The sequence below is a fragment of the Salmo trutta genome, chromosome 22 (assembly GCF_901001165.1).
Source record: "Salmo trutta chromosome 22, fSalTru1.1, whole genome shotgun sequence".
NCBI lineage: Eukaryota > Metazoa > Chordata > Actinopteri > Salmoniformes > Salmonidae > Salmo > Salmo trutta.
This window is the reverse complement of record NC_042978.1, coordinates 27,404,245-27,431,347: the sequence shown is the minus strand read 5'-3', so window position 1 is coordinate 27,431,347 and position 27,103 is coordinate 27,404,245. Positions and strand designations below refer to the sequence as shown.

The window sequence follows — 27,103 nt, the reverse complement described above, 5'->3', positions numbered from 1 at the left end:
TTCTTTCAAAAACAAGGACATTTCTAAGTGACCCCAAACTTTTGAACGGTAGTGTATATATACATAGGCACATTGAAGATATAAAAATAAATAAATAAAAATAAGAAGAACCAATGTAAAGACCTGATCAACTTTAGATTTGCATATGTTTGTGGTTACTGTTAGTCATCCAAAGTTAGAGGACAGAAGGACTTCAAAGTGCATGAGCATCCTTCACAAAATATGTAGCTTCTGGTAACAAACTTTGAACCAATCAGGACGCCTGCTAGTCTTGCAGCAAGAGTGGAAATTTAACCTGGACCGAATTATAGAGAACACCCCGCTGCAAACTCTCGTGTCTGTGCGAAAACAGACAATAGTCATTACTTTCCCCGCTGGCATAGTTTCTAATGATCACATTAGGGATTCGTTCAGAGCAATGACAATGTTGGGAATGTATGTGCCAGATAGATTTGCTTTGAAATCGTCTAATGTCCAGGATGGAATCGGGCTTTACACGGCGAGACGAGTGAAAAAGGTTTGTTTTTTTGGACAGGACAATTTTGTATGTTTTGGGCATGAAGAAACGTACCAACGTGCAAAACTCATTCGGTGAATGGGAGAATTTCTGTTCGTATTTTGGGATCTTTTTGCGAGTCGCTCCCAAAATCTCAAACCATAGCCTACTTTAATGCTGCTCTGAGGTGCAGTGCCACGTAGATACTGTAACTAGCTCACTCCATAACAATGTTCACTTAGATCTCAACTCTCGTGTGTTACACAGTAACACGTGTTGATACATATTGAACACTTACTAATTTACGTTTCCTATGCTGTCATTTAACTTGCATACTCAAAATGTACACAATATTGTAACCAAGTTAACAATGTTACAAACAATGGTGGTTGAAAATGGTGCAAACAATGTTTTTTACTGAAAGTTATTAAACACTGCAAATGACCAGGCTACCAAACGTTATTCATTAGGCAATCTCACATTGGTCAAAACTTTGAACATGAACGCTTCATTCATGAGCACATCTTGACCACACCCCCTCTTGTAGGGTGTTTGAACTAGGCTACTACAACTAGTGGGTCCAAAGTGAAACGCATAGGATGGATTCATGAACAATACTATTTATTATAATACTATAGTCCTATACTGTTTTACAATGTTTACTACTACATTATTTTCGGCATCTATTCCATCGCAAAATTTATATCAGATTGCCTTCACATAGCCCCTGACAATTCTGGATAATACCTCCAGTAAAAAAGAAAGACAAGAAAAGGAATATCTTGTATCCTCAAATTCTGACAACGTGTGTTTTCTACAAGGGGGAAAAGTTTGGCCCTTTTGCTGGAGAGAAGAAACTACAGAGTGAGCTGGATGAGAGCACAGACACCAGACTGATGTGGGAGGTGATACTAAAACAGACTACCTACACTCCTTTAACTCTGCAGTCACAGCACAGCATGTTTCTCTTCATAAGCACAATAAATGGATGCTAAATGAGTATACTTTTATATAATACAATAAATAATATGTATTTTCATTGTAGGCCTACTGTTGAAATGAAAGGGTAAATAGTTGAATTCTGTGGCAGTTCAGATACAGCACAGGTGATGCTTAATTGGAGCTTCTAGTTTGATGCACATACACTTGTTGACTGTGGAGTCTTGTTTTTGTAATGAATCTTGGTTTGGCAAACTCCACCCGCATCGTGTGCCTTTGTTATTCAAAGTGCAATTATGTTTTATCCCCATCATGAGGTTTTGAATTTATTTGAGATAAGGGACAGTTTTAATTAATTTTAATTTCAGATCAGTGAGATGTTTATTTTCTGTGTAGTTAAAAGTATAAGTAATTGATTATATGTCAGCCATAAAGAATTCAGGTGTGGTCTGAAATTATACACTGAACAAAAATATAAATGCAACATTTAAAGTGCTGGTTTCATGAGCTGAAATAAAAAATCCCATAAATGTTCTATATGCACAAAAAGCTTATTTCTACTCAAATTTTGTGCACAATTTTGTTTACATCCTTGTTAGTGAGCATTTCTCCTTTGGTAAGATAATCCACCCACCTGACAGGTGTGGCATATCAAGAAGCTGATTAAACAGCATGCTAATTACATAGGTGCACCTTGTGCTGGGATCAATAAAAGGCCACTCTAAAATGTGTAGTTTTGTCACAGAACACAATGCCACAGATGTCACAAGTTTTGAGGGAGTGTGAAATTGGCATGCTGAATGCAGGAATGTCCACCAGAGCTGTTACCAGAGAATGTAATGTTAATTTCTCTACCACAATCTACCTCCAACGTTTTTTAGAGAATTTGGCAGTACGTCCAACCGGCCTCACAACCGCAGACCATGTGTAACTAGGCCAGCACAGGACCTCCACATCTGGCTTCTTCACCTGCCTAATGGTCTCAGATGAGCAACCCGGACAGCTGATGAAACTGTGGTTTTGCAGAACCGAATCTACAAACTGTCAGTTGTCCTCACCAGGGTCATGACCTGACTGCAGTTCGGCATCGTAACCAACTTCAGTGGGCAAATGCTCACCTTTGATGGCCACTGGCACGCTGGAGAAGTGTGCTCTTCACGGTTGAATCCCGGTTTCAACTGTACCGGGCAGATGGCGTCGTGTGGGCGAGTGTTTGCTGATGTCAGTGTTGTGAACATAGTGCCCCATGGTGGCGGTGGGGTTATGGTATGGGCAGGCAGGCATAAGCTACGGAAAACTAACACAATTGCATTTTATCCATGGCAATTTGAATGCACAGAGATACTGTGATGAGATCCTGAGGCCCATTGTCGTGCCATTCATCCACCGCCATCACCTCATGTTTCAGCATGATAATGCTCGGCCCCATGTCGCAAGGATCTGTACACAATTCCTGGAAGCTGAAAAAGTTCCAGTTCTTCCATGGCCTGCATACTCACCAGACATGTCATCCATTGAGGATGTTTGGGATGCTCTGGATCGAAGTCTACGGCAGCGTGTTCCAGTTCCCACCAATATCCAGCAACTACGCACAGCCACTGAAGAGGAGTGGGACAACATTCCACAGGCCACAATCAACAGCCTGATAAACTCTATGTGAAGGAGATGTGTCGCGCTGCTTGAGGCAAATGGTGGTCACACCAGATACTGACTGGTTTTCTAATCCACGCCCCTATCCTTTTTTAAGGTATCTTTGACCAACAGATGCATATCTGTATTCCCAGTCATGTGAAATCCATAGACTAGTGCCTAATATTTTTTTTTAAATTGACTGATTTCCTTATATGAACTGTAACTCAGTAACATCTTTGAAATTGTTGCATGTTGCATTTTATATTTTTCTCAGTGTAGTATAATCATCTAGTAATCTTTAACTGTCATGTTATATTGGATAGAACCACATTGTTTTATATTACAGGGTTTTTCATGGCAACTGTGATTTAGTTAGTAAACAGCATCTCCAGATGAACACAAAGCTAGATCAAGAAGCTAGGTCTGTATGGAAGTGAGATGTTAATTCCAGCCAACCGTATTTCATGTCCTTGATAGGCATGTCTGTTTTTTGTTTCAGGTCCGAGGTAATAAAGGCGATGTGCTCTATGTTTTGGATGCCAGTAACCCTCGCTATGCCAACTGGCTGCGTTTTGTCCATCAGGCGCCATCACAAGAGGAGAAGAACCTGGCAGCAATCCAGGTACAGCCCCACGCTGAAGATAGTAACACCTTCAGACGTATCTACAGGGAGAGACACAGATACAGCTGGGTATCAGCACATATCTCTGAGAGAGAAGGGGAGAGAGAGAGAAATAAAGAGAGAGAAGATGGACATCAGAGAGAAAGACTAGAAGAGAAGCGAGGGAAAGTTAGTGAGAGTGAGTTGAGATGGGTAGTGAGAGTGAAATGAAGGGGAATGTGGATTTTTTTGTTTTGTCTGCCTGTGCAGACAGCTTGTAAGATTGCACCATGTGTTACTGATCAAGCCCGCCATATCAGAAGTAGATGTGATGGTGGTTCTGTCTGATGACTGTATGAGATGAGGCGTCTTTCACAGCTGTAAGTAACTCTCTCAGTGTCTGAACTTATTCTGAAAATCTTCTCTAGTGCTTTGTGCATCCCTTACATTAAAATGTAACAAAACATGTCAGTCTGTGATTAAGATCAGATTAATTATGTCCATAAACCCACAAACACATACAACCCATACACAATCAGATCTATTGGCCAAAGTCGTGAACACACACACACACACACACACACACACACACACACACACACACACACACACGAGTCAGGGCTTGGCCTGGGACATCTCAGCTAGAGGAAAAAGAAAAACCGTGGTAGAAGGGAGAATTTAGAAGGGAAGTAGAACAGAACCTGTGATCTTCTGGCTGAGGTTCTGTCATTAATGCCAGAGTGCTAAAGTGATCACTTGTTCAAAGGTCATTCATGTGTGTTGGAGCTCTGTGTTACATCAACAGTTTCATTTATTGTGTTTCTCTGTTAAATTAATATATACGTGTATTTATAAATGCCTTAGCCAAAAGAAAATGACGCTTTGATTTGATTAGACCGTGACCTTTAGGATGTGGAAGTTAATGACGACATGTTTAGGAGTTGGAGTGTTTGACCTTCGACCTTAATCAAGCCTCAGCAGACGAATGTCTAGGTTTATTGAGTTCAACCTTCAGCTACCCCTTTTTTCCCGTGTGTGTGTGTGTGTGTGTGTGTGTGTGTGTGTGTGTGATGATTATGGTTCTGATCTCTCAGGACGGAGAGAATATCTTCTACCTGGCAGTGGACGACATTGAGACAGACACAGAGCTGCTGATAGGCTACCTGGACAGTGATATGGAGGAAGAGTCAGAGGAGGAGGAAGAGGAAATCATCAAATATGAAGATGAAAACAGCAAAGATGCCAAACATCTCGTTGAAATGGGTAAATGCCTAACAAAGTTTTACCTAAACCTTCATAAACAGTGTTTTGTCAGTCCAACTGTTTATGCTTGAAGTGGGTAATGCTTGCACACAGCTTATACTCACACACAGCTTATACTCACACACAGCTTATACTCACACACAGCTTATACTCACACATAGCTGATACTCACACACAGCTTATACTCACACACAGCTTATACTCACACACAGCTTATACTCACACATAGCTGATACTTGATACTCACACACAGCTTATACTCACACACAGCTTATACTCACACACAGCTTATACTCACACACAGCTTATACTCACACACAGCTTATACTCACACACAGCTGATACGGCTGCATGTGTGTGTAATGTGTAATAATGACTGTATGTGTGCAGAGCTGGTGATCAAGAAGGAGGACCACCCGTGCTTGCTGTGTGAGAGCAGCTTCCCTAGCGAGGAGATCCTAGCAGCCCACCTCCAGAGCCTGCACCAGAGACCCAGTACTGAGGAGAAAGAGTACAAGTGCAGGAACTGTGGCAAGAAGTTCCCCATCAAACAAGCCCTGCAGCGCCAGTGTGTAGCCTACATCATCTCTCTACTCTACTTACCTGACACTCTATTGAGTTCCACATAAGTATACTACCAAGTGGATCATATAGTGGAACTGACAGATTTGCACACACGCAGTACATTTTCTTACAACTGAATCAGCCTCTTTATTCGTTTCCTGGTATAGGACACCTGGAAATGTAGTAGTATTGCTGTTCATATCTTTATAGCCTACTCCTATCTGACTCTGTATACCTCCTTCATTTTGCCCTCAGTGTTCTGCACTGTGCAGAGACCCTGGGTCCTTCAGGAGACTCTTCCAGAGCACACCACCAGTGTTCCCTCTGCTACATCACCTTCAGCTCAGAGTCCAGGTAGGCTTACATAACTAGATACGAACATACACACCAGCATAATATGTGTACAGGGGCTGCCATCTGTTCCTGTCTGAGTTCCTGTGTATTTGAGTGACTGTGTCTGTATTTTCTGTGTGTGTGTGTGTAGTTATGACCAGCACAAGGAGGCGTGTAGAGGAGACGCCAGGTTCATCTGTAAGGCTGAGAGTTGTGGGAAGAGGTTCAAGAGCAAAGACTCTCTGAAGAAACACAAAGGGAACGTCCACACAGGTTGGTCTCCGTCTCACAGACATGTATACAGACACATAGTCCACACTGGTGATGAAGTAAACTCAGCAAAAAAAGAAACGTCCCTTTTTCAGGACCCTGTCTTTTAAGGATAATTCGTAACAATCCAAATAACTTCACAGATCTTCATTGTAAAGGGTTTAAACACGGTTTCCCATGCTTGTTCAATGAACCATAAATAATTAATGAACATGCACCTGTGGGACGGTCGTTAAGACACTAACAGCTTACAGATGTTAGGCAATTAAGGTCACAGTTATAAAAACTTAGGACACTAAAGAGGCCTTTCTACTGACTCTGAAGAAGAAGAAAAAAGAAAGAGGCCCAGGGTCCCTGCTCATCTGCGTGAACATGCCTTAGGCATGCTGCAAGGAGGCATGAGGACTGCAGATGTGACCAGGGCAATAAATTGCAATGTCCGTACTGTAAGACGCCTAAGACAGCGCTACAGGGAGACAGGACGGACAGCTGATTGTCCTCACAGTGGCAGACCACGTGTAACAACACCTGCACAGGATCGGTACATCCGAACATCACACCTGCGGGACAGGTACAGGATGGCAACAACAATTGCCCGAGTTACACCAGGAATGCACATTCCCTCCATCAGTGCTCAGACTGTCTGCAATAGGCTGAGAGAGGCTGGACTGAGGGCTTGTAGGCCTGTTGTAAGGCAGGTCCTCACCAGACATCACTGGCAACAACATCGCCTATGGGCACAAAACCACCGTCGCTGGACCAGACGGGACTGGCAAAAAGGGCTCTTCACTGACGAGTCACGGTTTTGTCTCACCAGGGGTGATGGTCGGATTCACGTTTATCGTCGAAGGAATGAATGTTACACCGAGGCCTGTACTCTGGAGCGGGATCGATGTGGAGGGTCCGTCATGGTCTGGGGCGGTGTGTCACAGCGTCATCGGACTGAGCTTGTTGTCATTGCAGGCAATCTGAACGCTGTGCATTACAGGGAAGACATCCTCCTCCCTCATGTGGTACCCTTCCTGCAGGCTCATCCTGACATGACCCTCCAGCATGACAATGCCACCAGCCATAATGCTCGTTCTGTGCGTGATTTCCTGCCAGACAGGAATGTCAGGTTTCTGCCATGGCCAGCGAAGTGCCCGGATCTCAATCCCATTGAGCACGTCTGGGACCTGTTGGATCGGAGGGTGAGGGCTAGGGCCATTCCCCCCAATGTCTGGGAACTTGCAGGTGCCTTGGTGGAAGAGTGGTGTAACATCTCACAGCAAGAACTGGCAAGTCTGGTGCCATGAGGAGGAGATGCACTGCAGTACTTAGTGCAGCTGGTGGCCACACCAGATACTGACTGTTACTTTTGATGTTGACCCCCCCTTGTTCAGGGACACATTATTCCATTTATGTTAGTCACATGTCTGTGGAACTTGTTCAGTTTATGTCTCAGTTATTGAATCTTGTTATGGTCATACAAATATTTACACATGTTAAGTTCTCTGAAAATAAACGCAGTTGACAGTGAGAGGACGTTTCTTTTTTTGCTGAGTTTTGAAACAAGTATCTGCCTTGATCTTTTAGCAGTCTGGTCAGTATAGGAGTGTGTAGGTGAGGGGGATGTGATGTAGGCTCTATAAATGGGGCACACATGACTCGTAAATAAATGGGTCGTCCCATCAATTCTGTGCTTTTTGAGAAGTGTAACTTGGTCCAAAGAAACATTTGATTTCACAAAATGTTAACATTCTGTTATAAAGAGCACATGGTTATCCTAATAAAACATGTGTTTTTCCATTTCGAGGTTAAATTAAATGAATTACAAAAGGAAGTGCCTATTAAATGCCAAATAAAGTAACGGGGTTGATCGTAACAGGGTGAACCTTAAATCAACCATGAGTCCCGTTGTGACTGGGGGAATGGAAGCTTGTTGTGTGCAACAGGCAGTGGCAATTGAATGCAAGCTTCACAAAATATATATAAACAATTTATATTTAAAACATTTCTAGCCTGTCTATCTATGTGTAACATGGTTGGTGTGTTATTCTCGACCTGCTCAGTTTTACTCCACAAAACACCAGAACATGGCCGAACAGAGTACAACCAGCTCACCTGCTTTTACACTATCATTTTCAATCTTTCTTACATTTTTTATTTTTTTAAATGAAAAGTTTTACCATATTAAATTGAGAGTTCAGTTCACGTAACAGGGTTGACTTTAAAATGAGGGACAGATGTAAATTAATCCCTAATCACATGAAATAAATAATCTTCAGAAATGAATTTGTCTAAGCAACAAAATAACTAGGGATTTACAATCATGGTGGGAACTTGGAGAAATGTTGTGGTTAAGTGGGTTAGAATCTTCCTAGAAGTCACAGAGGGTGTATGGAGGGACATAGAAATTCAAAATGTTGTTGAAATTATGTGGAAACAACGTTGATTTAACCAATGTGTGGGCAGTAGATGCAGACAGCCTTCATTAGTGACCCTGTCATGTTTATGTTACATCTTGGTTGCCCCCGACAGTCAGAAGAGAACATACATCTGGTAATTAAACTTTGACCTCAAGTGATTATCTGATAGAATGTGTGTATTTTCTTCCGATGGAATTGGCTTTGCCATGAGGTGAGTGATTATGCTGTTCACTAACATGTGGAATGCCCTAACCATTGTTGCTATTGCTAGCCACCACATCATCACAATGTAGATTGAGGCATGAAGAGCAGGATTGGTAACTCTGCTTGTCCAATCACTGTTTCAGGAAGTTCCAGGCGGAAGCTCATGTGCACCATCTGCAACAGGAAATGTTCCTCCTTACTGAACCTCCAGGAACATCGCAAGGTCAGGCTCCTACCTACTACCTCACTGTCTCACCTTTTCACTGCCTCTGTTTTACATGTATTCCTAGACACGTTTTGATCCTTCAGAGATCTGGAAGAACTGGATAGGTGTAAGGTGTATGTTGTAATGGCTCCCAGTCCACTTAGCCCTCTGGGGCCAGGGGCGTGTGGTTGGTTTTAACTACCATGTCTGTTCCTTTAAGCTCTATTTCCACCATATCCCTCCATCTCTTTTTGTTCCATTCCTTTGTTCCTGTCCCTTAATCCCACGCTCTGTCTCCTGTCTCACTCTTCTTCTCTCTCAGTAGGAGGTTGGCTTTATATTCAAGATGTTACATTTTCAGACCGTGTGACAGTAGAGAAAGGTTGGTTTTTATTTCACAAGCTCATCCCCACAGACTCTCATGAAACTTAAGAGGCATGGTGAGTAGACAATAAGGCTTTAACCGTGGCGGCAGGATTCTATCTCTCGGAGATGGACCCTGAAAAATGACAGAACCACAGAACCATTCTATTACATTACTTTTAGAGATTAATGGAGGTAAGGTATTTCTATCACAAACTAACTCACAGTGAAGCATCTTTATATGCTTGAAGTGAATTATCTTGGAGAGTATATTTGCAGTGAGTTATTTGATTGTCTTGCAATTGGTTTCGCTTCCCATCCAAATGAGTATTTTATATTTATGACCCGTGAACCCAGCTGGTGTTTGGGTGAGGTTTCATGTTCCCTGTCAACATTGATCCAATGGATTAATCAGAAGACATTAATCCACTCTAATGAACTGAACAGGGTCATAAGAGATTCATAATGAACACACTTCATCAGCAAAGGTTGTGTTACTGTTAATCACTTAGACGTTTTTAGATAGTTCTGGAACAGATCAACCAACCAACCTATCAGTCAATCAATCAGGTTTTTCTTATCTCCAAACTTCCACCCAATGTATTTGAAAAGGGAGAGTACATTGCCCTATTCTGACCTTTTCATGCTGCCAGTGACAGTCCTATCAATTCTATATGTGGCACATGTGAACTTGAAAAAGGTTTAAGCAAGCTTTTCTGTATTACTGATGCTCAAATCATCAGTCTTTGTGTGTGAGAGAGGCTCTTTCCTCATTGACAGTAGACACCGAAAATGTGTATTGATACAGGGAGATTTGTGTCAGTTGCCACCCGAATTCAATCAATGCTTCATTCTTCTCTTGTAAGAAGTAGTTTATTTAGTCATACTTACACAGCTCATATGTTACAGATTTCATTGGAACAGTCATGTGCTGAGGTTCAAAAGACATGAAGCAAAGAAAGAGAAAACATTGTTGGGCCAAAGTTCTATAGAACAGAAGACTTGTCACAGCTGAGCGAGAGACAGACACTTCAGAACCCAGCATTATGATTCGCACAAGAGCACTCAAACTTAGCATAATGATATGTTTGAACAAAAGCTACTTAAACCAGTCATTATTAGAATTAGCCTGGACTGCTCAATCTTTGAAGCTCTAAGCAGAGGAGCAATTCAATCTTAGCATATTGTAGCATTAGGCAGAACAGCTATAAAATGTGCTATTATTCAAACCATGCTGAGAGCAGGAGAAGGATTCAAACTTTTCAGCAGTTGAATTATATTTCTGTGTGCAGACGTAGTTGAGCAAGGAGTGAAAGAGTGTGTGTATGTGTGTCTGTGAATACTCCTCTGCGTGCAAGTGTGGAAAAGGTTACACATCAAGGTCATACATTGTCATTTACAGAACACAGCGTGCAGCGAAATCCACGATCTCTGTCTCTTACATAACCCCCCTGTATCTGGTCTGTTGGCTAATTTATGTATCTCCAGGTACATGAGATATTCGACTGTGCTGCCTGCGACAAGAAATTCATCTCCACCAATCAGCTCAAGCGCCACATGATCACTCACTCAGGTAAGAGAGCGCACACACACACACACACACACACACATTGTATACTCTCTCTCTCTCTCTCTGTTCCTGGTTAGAGAAACGTCCGTATACCTGTGAGATCTGCAATCGTTCGTTCAAGCGTCTGGACCAGGTGACGGCCCATAAGATCATCCACAGTGAGGAAAAGCCCTACAAGTGTAAGCTGTGTGGGAAGGAGTTTGCCCACAGGAACGTCTACAAGAACCACAAGAAGGTGAGCAGGGAACGGGGAGGGTCAGAAAGCTGTAGTCTCTTTTCAGAATTACAGAATGCTTCAACTACATAAAAGGTGGATGTGACAGATTTAAATGGGTGGTTTTTAATAGGCATGTTTTACTGATGGAGATAATGCTGAAACTTAACAAGCACATACATACACAAACTAACATACAAGCATACTCTCACTGCATCAGAGCTAACATTGTTAGACGTCTCTTCAGTTTTTATTGGGTTTCTGTGGCTTCTGTGGCCTGTCTCCCCCTGAAGACTCCCATGTTTACTTAAGGGAACAGGGTGTCACTCAGACAGACATGTGGGGGGCAAAGCGGGGTACACATAAACAAATGTACTTTGAACCTTAGCCACTCAAACTACTTGTCTTCATCAAGTCATCATACCAAATAAGCCATGGACCCTAACCCAAACTCTAACCCCAATGCTCACACATCTGATCCCACATCAACACAGAGACAGGAGACAGCACTCAGATTGAACCAAGAGAAGAGATGGAGGGGAGGTTTAGAGGGAGTGAGAGAATAGATGAGATATACAGTGCATTCAGAAAGTGTTCAGAGCCCTTGACTTTTTCCCCATTTTGTAATTTTACAGCTTTATTCTAAAACGGATTAAATTATTTTTTCCCCCTCATCAATCTACACACAATACCCCATAATGACAAAGTGAAAACAGGTTTTTAGAAATTTGTGCAAAATTATTTACAATAAAAAACAGAAATACTAATTTAACTATTCAGACCCTTTGCTATGAGACTCGATATTGAGCTCAGGTGCATCCTGTTTCCATTGATCATCCTTGAGATGTTTCTTCAACTTGATTGGAGTCCACCTGTGGTAAATTCAATTGATTGGACAGGATTTGGAAAGGCACACACCTGTCTATATAAGGTCCCACAAAACCAAGCCATGAGGTCGAAGGAATTGTCCGTAGAGACAGATTGTGTCGAGGCACAGATCTGGGGAAGGGTACCAGAAAATGTCTGCTGCATTGAAGGTCCCTAAGAACACAGTGGCCTCCATCGTTCTTAAATGGAAGAAGTTTGGACCCACAAAGACACTTCCTAGTGCTGGCCGTCCGGCCAAACTGAGCAATTGGGGGAGAAGGGCATTGGTCAGGGAGGTGTCCAAGAACCCGATGGTCACTCTGACAGAGCTCTAGAGTTCCTCTGTGGAGATGGGAGAACCTTCCAGAAGGACACCACTCTCTGCAGCACTCCACCAATCAGGCCTTTATGGTAGAGTGGCCAGACGGAAGCCACTCCTCAGTAAAAGGCACATGACAGCCGCTTGGAGTCCTCAGTAAAAGGCACCTAAAGGACACTCAGACCATGAGAAACAAGATTCTCTGGTTTTATGAAACCAATATTGAACTCATTGGCCTGAATGCCAAGCGTCACGTCTGGAGGAAACCTGGCACCATCCCTATGGTGGTGGCAGCATCATGCTGTATTGATGTTTTTCAGTGGCAGGGACTGGGAGACTAGTCAGCATCGAGGGAAAGATGAACGGGGGCAAAGTACAGAGAGATACTTGATGTAAACCTGCTCCAAAGTGCTCAGGACCTCAGACTGGGGTGAAGATTCACCTTCCAACAGGACAATGACCCTAAGCACACAACCAAGACAACACAGGAGTGGCTTCGGGACAAGTTTCTGAATGTCCTTGAGTGGCCCAGCCAGAGCCCGGACTTGAACCCGATCAAACATCTCTGAAGAGACCTGAAAATTACTCTCCCCATCCAACCTGACAGAGCTTGAGAGGATCTGCAGATAAGAATGGGAGAAACTTCCCAAATACAGGTGTACCAAGCTTGTAGCATCATACCCAAGAAGACTCAAGGCTGTAATCACTGCCAAAGGTGCTTTAACAAAGTATGAGTAAAGGGTCTGAATACTTATGTAAATTCGATATTTCCGTTTTTTATTTGTGTTACATTTGCAAAAAAATTGCTTTGTCATTATGGGGTATTGTGTGAGGGATGAGGGAAAAAACAATTTAATCAATTTTAGAATAAGGCTGTAATGTACCAAAATTTGGAAAAAATCAAGGGGTCTGAATACTTTCCAAATGCAGTGTATTTAGGGGGTGTCAGGGCCACACATTAGCTCTGTTAGCTGTTCTCACGAACTGACTGCATCATTAAATACTTATTTACTCTATATTAGTCAATTAAATAGAATGTTTTGATGGTCAGCTAACTGGTATGTTTATACCAAGATATGTAGAGAGGGGTAGTCAGAGGTAGTTTTCAGTGATGCTGTGTACCTTAACCGTAAATGCTGTCCTGTTCTTTCTCCAGACTCACTCAGAGGAGAGGCCGTTCCAGTGTGAGGAGTGCAAGGCCCTGTTCCGCACCCCCTTCTCTTTACAGCGCCACCTGCTCATCCACAACAGTAAGTATGAGTTTGTTTGTGTGTGTATCTCTGTGTGAGACTGTATGGACGGACGGACGGACACAGTGGTCCTCCTAATCCTGAGTGTCACAGACAGACAGACAGGCAGGCAGGCAGGCAGGCAGGCAGGCCCTCCTAGTCCTGAGTGTCATAGCCAGACAGACAGACACAGTGGTCCTCCTAGTCCTGAGTGTCATAGCCAGACAGACAGACACAGTGGTCCTCCTAGTCCTGAGTGTCATAGCCAGACAGACAGACAGGGGTCCTCCTAGTCCTGAGTGTCATAGCCAGACAGACAGACACAGTGGTCCTCCTAGTCCTGAGTGTCATAGCCAGACAGACAGACACAGTGGTCCTCCTAGTCCTGAGTGTCATAGCCAGACAGACAGACACAGTGGTCCTCCTAGTCCTGAGTGTCATAGCCAGACAGACAGACAGGGGTCCTCCTAGTCCTGAGTGTCATAGCCAGACAGACAGACACAGTGGTCCTCCTAGTCCCGAGTGTCATAGCCAGACAGACACAGTGGTCATTGAGGACTGAGGAGCCTTACAGACAGTTGGTCTTGGCAGGATGGAGTCCTGCATGGTCTCCCAGTCTAGACTGATGACACAGAGATTGTGAAGCTCAAGGCATTTCCTGCTTGTGTCTCTGGAGACAGATCACTATTCACACAAATCACTAGGATACTGGGCCATGAGGCTGAGACTGGTATTATGTATCGTGTGTGTGTGTGTGTGTGTGTGTGAAGAGAATAAGAGAAACAGCATGTGGGAAGAAAGTATGGTAAAGTCTGGAGAGCCAGGCCCAGCCAATCAGAATGAGTTTTTCCCCACAAAAGGCCTTTATTACAGACAGAAATACTCCTCAGTTTCATCAGCTGTCCAGGTGGCTGGTCTCAGATGATCCCGCAGGTGAAGAAGCCGGACATGGAGGTCCTGGGCTGGCATGGTTACATGTGGTTATGAGGCCAGTTCGACATACTGCCAAATTCTATTAAACAACGTTAGAGCCGGTTTATGGTAGAGAAATGAACATTAAATTATCTGGCAACATCCCTGGTGGACAGTCCTGTAGCCAGCATGCCAATTGCACGCTATTGTGTTGTGTGACAAAATTGCACATTTTAGAATGGCCTTTTATTGTCCCCAGCACAAGGTGCGCACCTGTGTAATGATCATGCTGTTTTATTAGCATATTGATATGCCACACCTGTCAGGTGGATTATCTTGGCAAAGGAGAAATGCTCACTAACAGTGACGTAAACAAATTTGTAAACAACATTTGAGAGAAATAAGCTTTTTGTGCATATTGACATTTCTGGGATCTTTTACTTCAGCTCATGAAACATAGGATCAACACATCACATGTTGTTTATATTTTTGTTCAGTATATACCGTAAATTCCGGACTATAAGCCGCAACTTTTTTCCCAGGCTTTGAACCTCGCGGCTTAAACAATGACGCGGCTAATATATGGATTTTTCCCGCTTTCAATATTTTTTTTTCTCCAAAAAAACACATTCTGTGACGTGCTCAGTTTTTTGGCGGCATGAAGCTTTCATTAGACCAATGAAATTGCTGAACGGGTTAAGGTCAAACAACTTTTTTGTTTACTGTTTAGATTAAATCGAGCGCTCTCAAATTTCCCATCATTCTGATTACGGTAGTCATTTTGTCACCCTCATCATGGCAAAGACACGGAGAAATGCATATGATGCAGCTTTCAAGTTGAAGGCGATTGATCTGGCTGTTGGAAAGGGAAATAGAGCTGCTGCACGGGAGCTTGGTCTTAATGAGTCGATGATAAGATGTTGGAAACAGCAGCGTGAGGAATTGACTCAGTGCAAAAAGACAACTAAAGCTTACTGCTAATTTTTTATTTTTTGTTACAAGCCGTGTTTCGTTAAAGCCTATTTATTTTTGTTACAAGCCGTGTTTCGTTAAAGCCTATTTATTTTTGTTACAAGCCGTGTTTCGTTAAAGCCTGTGTAAAGTTCATTTGTTTCAATGTACCGGTAGGCACCTGCGGCTTATAGACATGTGCGGCTTATTTATGTTCAAAATAATCAATTTTTTTAATTCGTTGGGTGCGGCTTATATTCAGGTGCGCTTAATAGTCCGGGAATTACGGTATATGGAGAGAAAGAGACTAAATCTCTGTGTATTTGTTTGTGTGTTTATGTGATGTCTCTGTCCACTTATGAAGAACAGCTATCATATCATTTTCACTTGAAATAAAGATTACACCTTTAAGTAGGGTCAAATGTCACTCAGTCGTAAGCCCTCAGTGTGTGTTATGATCCTCGGTGTGTGTGTGTTTGAGTATCCGTGTGTGTCCACGTGTTTCTGAAGGCTTTATTGAATGAACAATAGCCCTTCATCTCTTCTCATAATCAATCATGTTTGTGAATGACTTAAAACCTCAGCATTAATGAAGCCAGTATTTAAAGGAGTCCCTGACATGAATATTCATAGAGGGAAGGTTTTTATTGGACCACTAGAGCGTTAATGGACACAGGCGTCTACTTGTGTCCCACTTTATTGTTCTGACCATCATGTTCGTTGTTCGTAATGGGAGAATTAACACACGTCTGGAGCCAATGCTCACTCTGCCAAGCAAACACACACTATCCAAACCACTGATCCCCCTGTAAAGCACTTCTCAACAATAGCATCTGTTGTATGGAGTCACTGAGTTAAGGCGTGAGGAATAACATCATGCTGTAGTTTATATGGCTCTGGTTGGGAACAGCTGAGAGCTCTGCTTTTGTTTAATGTCAGAGTGATGTCTGGTGTTTTTTATGTTTTTAAATGAATGAATAATTTAAGTGCTGGTTGCTATTTTTTATTTTTTTATTGCTGTTAAATAAGAGACCCATTCAAAGAGCAGGCAGCTGTATATGTTCAGCGTCCGTCTGTTTCTGTCCTCTCCTGCAATCTGTGTTACTAGGGAAGGATTCAAAATGAGTGTCATTTTAGAAAAAGGTAAACAAATAAGTACTGTCCAGAACATTTGAAAATAACATTGTGGGGAGCAGCAGCGTAACACACAGTGTTCTTTAGCCCATACAATTATCCTGTAGAAATAGTTCTCAGTCCTACTGTGAGGGATAGTTCTGCTTTTAGAAGCAGAATAATGGATCCATCTCTTTCTTCTCCTCCCTAGAAAATAAGAGGGTGCAGAAAAGAGACTATTGGAAAGTGTCTCTTTCTTTACTGTTGTCTTTTGTCACTTCTCCAGGTGAGAGGACATTTAAGTGTGACCAATGTGATGCCACCTTCAAGAGAAAAGACACGCTCAACGTGCACATCCAGGTGGTGCACGACGGACACAAGAAGTACAAGTGTGACCTGTGTGAGAAGGCCTTCGTCACCCCCTCTGTTCTCAAGAGCCACAAGAAGGTGAGTTCAGCAATCACAGCCAGTCTGACACACTGTAGAGCCCAGTCCAGACATTGTCAATCTTTCCCAGAGAAAATCCTCTTTCAAATAATTATCCTCTGTGTGTGTGTGTGTGTGTGTGTGTGTGTGTGTGTGTGTGTGTGCGCTTTTTTCAAAAAATAATTATATGTATGAATGTCCTTCAAAAGTTAAAGGAAAGTATAGGAAATTGAGATTGCTGTTTTCTTGTTATCTCTCTTAGGAACCAGGCTACAGTATATAGTCATCCTCCACCGTTATTCCCCATGCAGCCCAGGAATCATCCGCTCTCTGTTTGTAAATGACACATGGCATTTAGTCCATTAGCTCCACAGGGTTTCAAAGCACAGGACAGATCCCAGAGCAGATTACCAGCCTCAATATAACATTGTCCGCTTTAAGAACTGTTTCTTGCCACAGAAAGACTAAAACATAACATGGCCTTAGTACAGTAGGACTGAAGACAGACAGGCACATGAGTTGTCTCTCTCCGGTCGGCCGATGTTCAGAAACTGTGGACTTCTGAGAGAGAGCTCTGCTCTGGCAGTGATTAAAGACAGGTGGCTGAGCCTAAGAGACCTGGCTGGGACTGAACACCGGGTGTCCCAAATGGCACCCTTTGTCCTATATAGTGCACTACTTTTGGCCAGGCCCTGGTCAAAAGTAGTGCACTATATAGGAAATAGGGTGCCGTTTCAGACGGGAAAGACACTGAGTACATGGTGCACTGTGTGTTGTACTACACTGTAGAGAGCACAGTCTTTATCCTCCATTTTGTATTCTGCTCATGACAGGAGAGTAAGGATCGTCTTGTTCCTGTCATCTGAGTTTCTTTTCCTCCAGGTGCTGTCGGAGTGTCCTCCACTGACAGGTTGATCTGAACATCAACAGTAATGATGTGATTCTCTGGCAGCCCTAGTTTAGTCTTCCTCTCAGAACATCCTGCAATTGGCGTAAACATTATTCTTGAAGTCAGAGTTGTGTATAGGGGAGACCGGGGACAATTGTAAAATGTTTTGTATTTTAGACCAGTCATTTTTTTGATATAAGAAACTTACATATGTCTACTAATCGTTCATACCCTTTATAGGTCTGTACATGAAGCAGTCAGATAACAATATTGATTTTAATCTGAAAAGTCCAGACGTTACATTTGCCCCTTGCCAAGGGCTGGGGCCAAATGTAACACCTAAAAAATAAACCCAAAAAATCACTTAACTTCAAAAACATTAATGTTTATGAATTATCATGGACATATGTAATGATTTTGCAAGAAATATTATTATTTCTATGTACGTAACCAATATTTACAGTAACACCCCTGTTTGTGCATGGCCATTGGGTTCCTCTCAAAACATTTGAATAGTTTGATGGTGCTCAGTGATATCTGTTTACAACTTCTTTGGCACTCTACAGGAACCCACGGCTAAAGTTCATTTTTGTATAATGAATGTGTAATTCATTCAATCCTAAGTAAAAAAAATGTAAAAAGCATAATTTGGCTGCTTGGCTCAGGTTCATTTTAACACTGCGTTACAATTGTCCCCAACCCAGCAGCCATGACAACACCTCATGTGCCTAGCAAGAGACAACAATAGTGACACATGTCAATCATGTCAATGTTTAGTCAACATACAGTATAGTGATACAAATTATGCTAGTTTGAATTCTTGAACATTAATGCTCAGGACAGTAAAAGAAAAATACAGCTGGTCGAAAAAACTAAAACAACATTTGCTGATAAAGGTGCACATAGTGAGAGCAGGGAGAGAACCTGAATGGCATGTAATGATAGACTTTCATCACTCTAGCTTGTTTCTGTGGAGAAATTCAAGGTTTAACATTTGCCCCCGGTCTCCCCTACATGGAGCATGTGTTTTCTCTCTGTCTGCCATGTAGTGTGTGCCGTCGACACTGTGAACCATCAGATCCTCCTCTCCACCCTCAGGGCTGGGCGTCTCAGACTGTGCACACTATTGGATTGCATCCTACCTGGCAGGCTGCTCCTACCAGGTGACATGGAGAGGATCTGTGTCTGCACCACGTAGTCTCCTCACTACTGGTGTCCCCCAGGGCTCTTGGTCATTTCCTTTTCTCTCTCTACACCAAGTCCCTCGGCTCTGTCATATCCTCACATGGTCTCTCCTATCACTGCTATGCGGATGACACTCAACTACTTTTCTCCTTCCCCCTTCTGACACCCAGGTGACGACACGCATCCCTGCGTACCTGGCTGATATCTCAGCTTGGATGTTGGCCCACCACCTCAAGCTCAACCTCGACAAGACGGAGCTGCTCTTCTTTCCGGGAAAGGACCTGCCAGCTCAAAGACCTCTCCATCACAGTTGACAACTCCACAGTGTCACCCTTCCAGAGTGCAAAGATCCTTGGCGTGGCCCTGGACAACACCCTGTCGTTCTCTGTAAACATCAAAGCAGTGACTCGCTCCTGCAGGTACAACATCCGTAGAGTACAACCTTTCCTCACACAGGAAGTGGCGCAGGTCCTAATCCAGGCACTTGTCATCTCCCGTCTGGACTACTGCAACACGCTGGGCTCCCCGCTTGTGCCATCTGTCACGTCCTGACCAGTAATAGGGGTTATTTGTTATTGTAGTTTGGTCAGGACGTGGCAGGGGGTGTTTGTTTTATGTGGTTCGGGCTATGTATTTAGGTAGAGGGGTGTTTGGTTTATGTGGTTCGGGGTTTGTTAGTCTATGTTCTATGTTAGTGTATTTCTATGTTCTGTCTAGTCTATTGTAGTTCTTTGTTTAGTTAATTGGGGTTGGACCTTCAATTGGAGGCAGCTGGTTATCGTTGCCTCTGATTGAAGGTCCTATAATTAGGAGTTTGTTTGTCATGGGATTTTGTGGGAGATTGTTTCTTGTTTTGCGTTATGCCTGACGAGACTGTCTAGTTCGTTTTGTTTTTGTATACGTTGTATGTGTTTTCCTTCTTCACTCAATAAAAAGAAGATGAGTATACATTTTCCCGCTGCGTTTTGGTCTACACCCTACGACACCCGTGACAGAATCTCCCACCAAACACGGACCAAGCAGCGGAGGAGGGAGCAGCAACAGAGCCCAGTGGAATCATGGACATGGGAGGAAATTCTGGACGGGGCTGGACCATGTCACCAGGCTGGGGAATATCGTCGCCCACCGGAGGAGATCGAGGCAGCCAAGGTGGAGCGGCGCCGGTATGAAGCTTTGTACGCGCCGATGGGGAAGCACGAGAGGCACCCCCAATCATTTTTTGGGGGGGGCACACGGGTAGTTTAGCTGGGCCAAGGGTGAGCCCTAAGCCAGCTCTCCGTGCTTATTATGGGAAGCATTTGGAGTGGAGAGCGCTGGAGTATGCGGTAGTGCGCACGATCTCGCCCATGCGCACGCACAGTCCGGTTCGAGCGATCCCAGCCCCTCGCAGGTGCCGTGCTGGAGTGGGCATCCAGCCTGGAAGGAGGATGCCTGCGCAGCGCATCTGGCCACCAGTGCGCCTCCTAGGCCCAGGCTACCCTACGCCTGCTCTATGCACGGCAACCATCAGGTCTATGCACAGCCCAGTTCGCCCTGTACCAGCACTCCGCTCGTGCAGGGCTTCTATTTCCATCCAGCCAGGACGGATTGTGCAAGAGGTGCGCTCCAGACCTCCAGTGCTTACCCATGTCCCGGTGTATCCAGTTCCTGCTTCTCGTGCTGACCCTGAGGTGCGTAGTCTGGCGTCTCCTAAACCAGCACCACGCACCAGGCTTCCAGTGCGTCAGCCCAGTCCAACTCGTCCTGTTCCTACTCCCCGCACTAGCCCTGAGGTGCGTGTCCCCAGTCTGGTACATTCACTACCAGCCCCACGCATCAGGCTTTCAGTGCGTCAGCCCAGTCCCGAGCTTCCGACGAAAGTACCTCGTCCAGAGTGTCTGGCAACAGTGCCTCGTCCAGAACTTCCGGCAACAGTGCCTCGTCCAGAGTGTCCGGCAACAGTGCCTCGTCCAGAGTGTCCGGCAACAGTGCCTCGTCCAGAGTGTCCGGCAACAGTGCCTCGTCCAGAGTGTCCGGCAACAGTGCCTCGTCCAGAGTGTCCGGCAACAGTGCCTCGTCCAGAGTGTCCGGCAACAGTGCCTCGTCCAGAGTGTCCGGCAACAGTGCCTCGTCCAGAGTGTCCGGCAACAGTGCCTCGTCCAGAGTGTCCGGCAACAGTGCCTCGTCCAGAGTGTCCGGAACCAGGAGAGTCGGCCCTACGGTCCGGAGCTCCCAGAGTCGGCCCTACGGTCCGGGGTCGACGGAGAGGGACATCGCTGTAGAGACGTTATGTGAGTGGAGTGAGCCAGGGGTGGAGCGGGGTCTGCGTCCAGCTCCTGAGCCACCTCCTGAGGGGGGAGTATTGGGGAAAGGGGGGGTGTTGCAAGAGCACCGTCGGAGACGGTGGCCACCCTCCCTTCCCTCCCATGTAGTTTTGGGATTTATTTTGTTTTGGGGGTTATTTTTGGTTATTTGTGTGAGGTGCATCCAGGGTCTGCACCTTTGGGGGGTGGTACTGTCACGTCCTGACCAGTAATAGGGGTTATTTGTTATTGTAGTTTGGTCAGGACGTGGCAGGGGGTGTTTGATTTATGTGGTTCGGGCTATGTATTTTGGTAGAGGGGTGTTTGGTTTATGTGGTCCGGGGTTTGTTAGTCTATGTTCTATGTTAGTGTATTTCTATGTTCTGTCTAGTCTATTGTAGTTCTTTGTTTACTTAATTGGGGTTGGACCTTCAATTGGAGGCAGCTAGTTATCGTTGCCTCTGATTGAAGGTCCTATAATTAGGAGTTTGTTTGTCATGGGATTTTGTGGGAGATTGTTTCTTGTTTTGCGTTATGCCTGACGAGACTGTCTAGTTCGTTTTGTTTTTGTATACGTTGTATGTGTTTTCCTTCTTCACTCAATAAAAAGATGAGTATACATTTTCCCGCTGCGTTTTGGTCTACACCCTACGACACCCGTGACACCATCAAACCCCTGCAACATATCCAGAACACTGCATCTCGCCTGCTGTTCTACCTTCCCAAGTTCTCCCATGTCACCCCACTCCTCCCATGTCACCCCGCTCCTTCCTCACACTTCACTGGCTTCCAGTAGAAGCACACATCCACTACAAGACCATGGTACTTACCTATGGAGCAGCAAGAGGAACTGCACCTCCCCTACCTTCAGGCTCTGCTCAAACCCTACATCCCAACCCAAGCACTCCGTTCTGCCACCTCTGGCCTCTTGGCACTATGGGAGGGTAGCAGAGTCCCTGCCCATCTTCTGAAAGCACCTGAAACTCTACCTCTTCAAAGAGTATCTTAAATAATCCCCCTCCTCACCTCACCCCCCCCCCCCCCCTTTCTACTATCTCTGACTTTGCTGATAGCTACTTCATTGAGAAAAAATGTACTTATTATGACTGTGATATGTGGTTGTCCCACCTAGCTATCGAAATATGAACGTACTAATTCTGGATAAGAGCGTCTGCTAAATGACTAAAATGTAAAATGTACAGTACCGGTATATTATTTTTGTTTTGTGTGTGAAGAAATGACAGCGGTGTCAGCCAAGTTATTAATGTCACATCCATATTACAAGGATGGTTTAATGATTACGTCTAACCCCAATACCTTAAAAAGTTTTGTTTTGGAACATTATGTTCCATAGGGAAAACTATATGAAGCCTTTTAGGAAGTAAGAATACCAGTGATATTTCTCCTTGTCCTACAAACAACAAACCAAACAATTGTACATTGAGGCATCTGGAAGACATCTGTCCGTGTGTGTGAGAGAGGGAGAATGAAGGAAAGGGCTTATGTAACATAACGCCGGTGGCGTGGGATGCAGGGGGTAATGGGGGATGGAGAGAAGAGGAGGATAGAAAGGGGGTACTCCTGTCTATATTGTTGTACTGATGTTTAAACTGTCACTCAGCATTTGAGCGTCTTATACTTGTGTTTATTCTGTGGAATTGACATCAGGCCAGCAGCAGAATTCACAACATACCTACCTTTCAGCAGAGAGTAAGAAAGAGAGGGAGTGAAGGAGAATGAAGTAGGAAACAAAGAGGGTGACAACATTTAGGCTTGCTGGGGGGGTGCAGCACGCTCCTTTCTTTGTACACATTCTCCTTTGTGCGTACATATAGTGCCTCCCAGTCTGGAGCTCAGAGAAAAGACTGACCTGAGTGTGTTTGAGGAGCAAGGGGAGAAAGCGGGATGAGAGGGAGGAGGAGAGGAATGCAAGCAGAGCAGATCTATCTGGTCTCCATCCTGCCCCTCACCCTCCTGGCTCTTTGACTCTAATGAGAGGCCTGCATTGTTTGGATTCTTTAATCCAGCTTCCAGGAGAAAGACTTCAATGAAACCACTAGTCAGCCTGTAGGGTTCCCATGTAGAGCCTGTAAAGTTCTCATTGGAGAGCCTGTATTATTATTTGACCCTGCTGGTCATCTATGAACATCTTGGCCATGTTATAATCTCCACCCCTCATAGCCAGGTTCCTCTCTAGGTTTCTTAAGTTCTGGCCTTTTCTAGGGAGTTCTTCCTAGCCAATGTGCTTCTACACCTGCATTGCTTGCTCTTTGGGGTTTTAGGCTGGGTTTCTGTACAGCACTTTGTGACATCAGCTAATGTAAGAAGGGCTTTGTAAATACATTTGATTGATTGAGTTATTGATTGTAGAGTTCAGAGCCTGTATAGTTCTCAATGGAGAGCCTGTATAGTTCTCATTTGAGAGCTGTAGAGTTCAGAGCCTGTATAGTTCTCATTGGAGAGCCTGTACAGTTCAGAGCCTGTATAGTTCTCATTGGAGAGCCTGTATAGTTCTTATTGGAGAGCCTGTATAGTCCTCATTGGAGAGCCTGTAGAATTCAGAGCCTGTATAGTTCTCATTGGAGAGCCTGTATAGTTATCATTGGAGAGCTGTAGAGTTCAGAGCCTGTATAGTTCTCATTGGAGAGCCTGTTGAATTCAGAACCTATAGAGTTTAATTGGAGACCTGTAGAGTTCAGAGCCTTTTGCGTTCCCATTGGAGAGCTGTAGAGCTCAGAGCCTATAGAGTTCTTATTGGAGAGCTGTAGTGTTCAGAGCCTATAGAGTTCCCATTGGAGAGCCTGTAGAATTCAGAGCCTGTAGAGTTCCCATTGGAGAGCCTGTTGAATTCAGAATCTATAGAGTTTAATTGGAGACCTGTAGAGTTCAGAGCTTTTTGAGTTCCCATTGGAGAGCTGTAGAGTTCCCATGAACACCAGTGTCTAGTAACAGTGTCTAGCAGCAGTGTGGTCTGGTTTTTCAGTGGGGTAGATGCTGAACAGGGTCTCTGGTTAAATGACTGACATCAAATATTTGTCAGAAGACCACCCTTGAATTCACCCTGCATGGGGTCGACTTTGTCTTTTTTGTTGTTGTTGACAATATATAGTATATTAAACAACTTTGATCATTTATCCAACACTTTATTAAAAATACTTTGTAAATGGTATATAACCATGGGGCATTTAACTGGACTTTAAGAGCTTCTCTGTTTAGTATCCAAGTGTATTAGCAGTGCTCATAGTATCCAAGTGATGGGTATGCTCTATCAGTGATCACTGTGTGCTCTGTAATGAGGCAAAGTTGTACCACTGCATGTTCCAATTGTCTTTCCTAAATACAAAATATGTTTTCTGATCTTTTCCATACCAGACGCACACAGGGGAAAAGGAGAAGATCTGCCCATATTGTGGACAGAAGTTTGCCAGCAATGGAACTTTGAGGGTTCACATCCGCAGCCATACAGGTCAGTAGGCCTTCCATAACCGGTCATTTGGACAATTTCAACTATATTGTCCTAATAGTTTGGTTAAATTCATCAACTGTCATTGAACGTCACAAACTGTAAAACGGTGTGAGATCGACCAATCCAGTCTACCAGATCCACCCTACCAGCCCGCTAGCCTGCTCCCCAGAGCCCAGAATGGTAACAGTGTCCCAGAGTGTATGTTCATTAAACTGCCTTGAACTGGAGAGCTACACATTCCTGTGTGTTTCCTTACCAACAGACTAGTGCACAGACCTGGCACAGTCACACACTCCTTCCATCTACCCCTCCCTCCCTCCCTTTCTTTTTATTTCTCTACTTCTACTTGTCTTTTTGGCTCTTGCCTCTCTCCCACTTAGACTCTCCCCTGTCTTTCCCCACCGATCCTTCCTTTTCTCTCTCCCCTGTCTTTCCCCACCTATCCTTCCTTTTCTCTCTCCTCTGTCTTTCCCCACCTATCCTTCCTTTTCTCTCTCCTCTGTCTTTCCCCACCTATCCTTCCTTTTCTCTCTCCCCCGTCTTTCCCCACCTATCCTTCCTTTTCTCTCTCCCCTGTCTTTCCCCACCTATCCTTCCTTTTCTCTCTCCCCTGTCTTTCCCCACCTATCCTTCCTTTTCTCTCTCCCCTGTCTTTCCCCACCTATCCTTCCTTTTCTCTCTCCCCTGTCTTTCCCCACCTATCCTTCCTTTCTCTCTCCCCTGTCTTTCCCCACCTAGCCTTCCTTTTCTCTCTCCCCCGTCTTTCCCCACCTAGCCTTCCTTTTCTCTCTCCTCTGTCTTTCCCCACCTATCCTTCCTTTTCTCTCTCCTCTGTCTTTCCCCACCTATCCTTCCTTTCTCTCTCCTCTGTCTTTCCCCACCTATCCTTCCTTTTCTCTCTCCCCTGTCTTTCCCCACCTATCCTTCCTTTTCTCTCTCCTCTGTCTTTCCCCACCTATCCTTCCTTTTCTCTCTCCTCTGTCTTTCCCCACCTATCCTTCCTTTTCTCTCTCCTCTGTCTTTCCCCACCTATCCTTCCTTTTCTCTCTCCCCTGTCTTTCCCCACCTATCCTTCCTTTTCTCTCTCCCCTGTCTTTCCCCACCTAGCCTTCCTTTTCTCTCTCCCCTGTCTTTCCCCACCGATCTTTCCTGTTCTCTCCCGTCTTTCCCCACCTATCCTTCCTTTTCTCTCTCCCCCGTCTTTCCCCACCTAGCCTTCCTTTTCTCTCTCCCCTGTCTTTCCCCACCTATCCTTCCTTTTCTCTCTCCCCTGTCTTTCCCCACCTATCCTTCCTTTTCTCTCTCCCCTGTCTTTCCCCACCTATCCTTCCTTTTCTCTCTCCCCTGTCTTTCCCCACCTAGCCTTCCTTTTCTCTCTCCTCTGTCTTTCCCCACCTAGCCTTCCTTTTCTCTCTCCCCTGTCTTTCCCCACCTAGCCTTCCTTTTCTCTCTCCCCCGTCTTTCCCCACCTATCCTTCCTTTTCTCTCTCCCGTCTTTCCCCACCTATCCTTCCTTTTCTCTCTCCCCTGTCTTTCCCCACCTAGCCTTCCTTTTCTCTATCCCCTGTCTTTCCCCACCTAGCCTTCCTTTTCTCTCTCCCCCGTCTTTCCCCACCTAGCCTTCCTTTTCTCTCTCCCCCGTCTTTCCCCACCTAGCCTTCCTTTTCTCTCTCCCCCGTCTTTCCCCACCTATCCTTCCTTTTCTCTCTCCCCTGTCTTTCCCCACCTATCCTTCCTTTTCTCTCTCCTCTGTCTTTCCCCACCTAGCCTTCCTTTTCTCTCTCCCCTGTCTTTCCCCACCTATCCTTCCTTTTCTCTCTCCTCTGTCTTTCCCCACCTATCCTTCCTTTTCTCTCTCCCCTGTCTTTCCCCACCTATCCTTCCTTTTCTCTCTCCTCTGTCTTTCCCCACCTATCCTTCCTTTTCTCTCTCCTCTGTCTTTCCCCACCTATCCTTCCTTTTCTCTCTCCTCTGTCTTTCCCCACCTAGCCTTCCTTTTCTCTCTCCCCCGTCTTTCCCCACCTATCCTTCCTTTTCTCTTTCCTCTGTCTTTCCCCACCTAGCCTTCCTTTTCTCTCTCCCCCGTCTTTCCCCACCTATCCTTCCTTTTCTCTTTCCTCTGTCTTTCCCCACCTAGCCTTCCTTTTCTCTCTCCCCCGTCTTTCCCCACCTGTCCTTCCTTTTCTCTCTCCTCTGTCTTTCCCCACCTATCCTTCCTTTTCTCTCTCCTCTGTCTTTCCCCACCTAGCCTTCCTTTTCTCTCTCCCCTGTCTTTCCCCACCTATCCTTCCTTTTCTCTCTCCCGTCTTTCCCCACCTATCCTTCCTTTTCTCTCTCCCGTCTTTCCCCACCTAGCCTTCCTTTTCTCTCTCCCCTGTCTTTCCCCACCGATCTTTCCTGTT

At 44.7% G+C, this 27,103-nt stretch overlaps 1 protein-coding gene across 1 annotated transcript in view; it reads left to right on the top strand.

Annotated features, from left to right (window-relative positions):
* The first annotated feature begins 283 nt into the window (after positions 1 to 283).
* The window catches only part of LOC115158495 (PR domain zinc finger protein 5), a 51,091-nt gene continuing 24,271 nt past the window's right edge, over positions 284 to 27,103 (top strand). Inside the window, exons 1-13 of the mRNA XM_029707499.1 lie at positions 284 to 517; positions 1,318 to 1,401; positions 3,567 to 3,689; positions 4,763 to 4,931; positions 5,322 to 5,499; positions 5,751 to 5,849; positions 5,980 to 6,101; positions 8,854 to 8,933; positions 10,767 to 10,851; positions 10,926 to 11,083; positions 13,405 to 13,498; positions 16,740 to 16,900; positions 24,608 to 24,701. Coding sequence (XP_029563359.1) covers positions 419 to 517; positions 1,318 to 1,401; positions 3,567 to 3,689; positions 4,763 to 4,931; positions 5,322 to 5,499; positions 5,751 to 5,849; positions 5,980 to 6,101; positions 8,854 to 8,933; positions 10,767 to 10,851; positions 10,926 to 11,083; positions 13,405 to 13,498; positions 16,740 to 16,900; positions 24,608 to 24,701 — 1,546 coding nt within the window. The 5' untranslated portion in view covers positions 284 to 418. The remainder of the gene's footprint in view (positions 518 to 1,317; positions 1,402 to 3,566; positions 3,690 to 4,762; positions 4,932 to 5,321; positions 5,500 to 5,750; positions 5,850 to 5,979; positions 6,102 to 8,853; positions 8,934 to 10,766; positions 10,852 to 10,925; positions 11,084 to 13,404; positions 13,499 to 16,739; positions 16,901 to 24,607; positions 24,702 to 27,103) is intronic.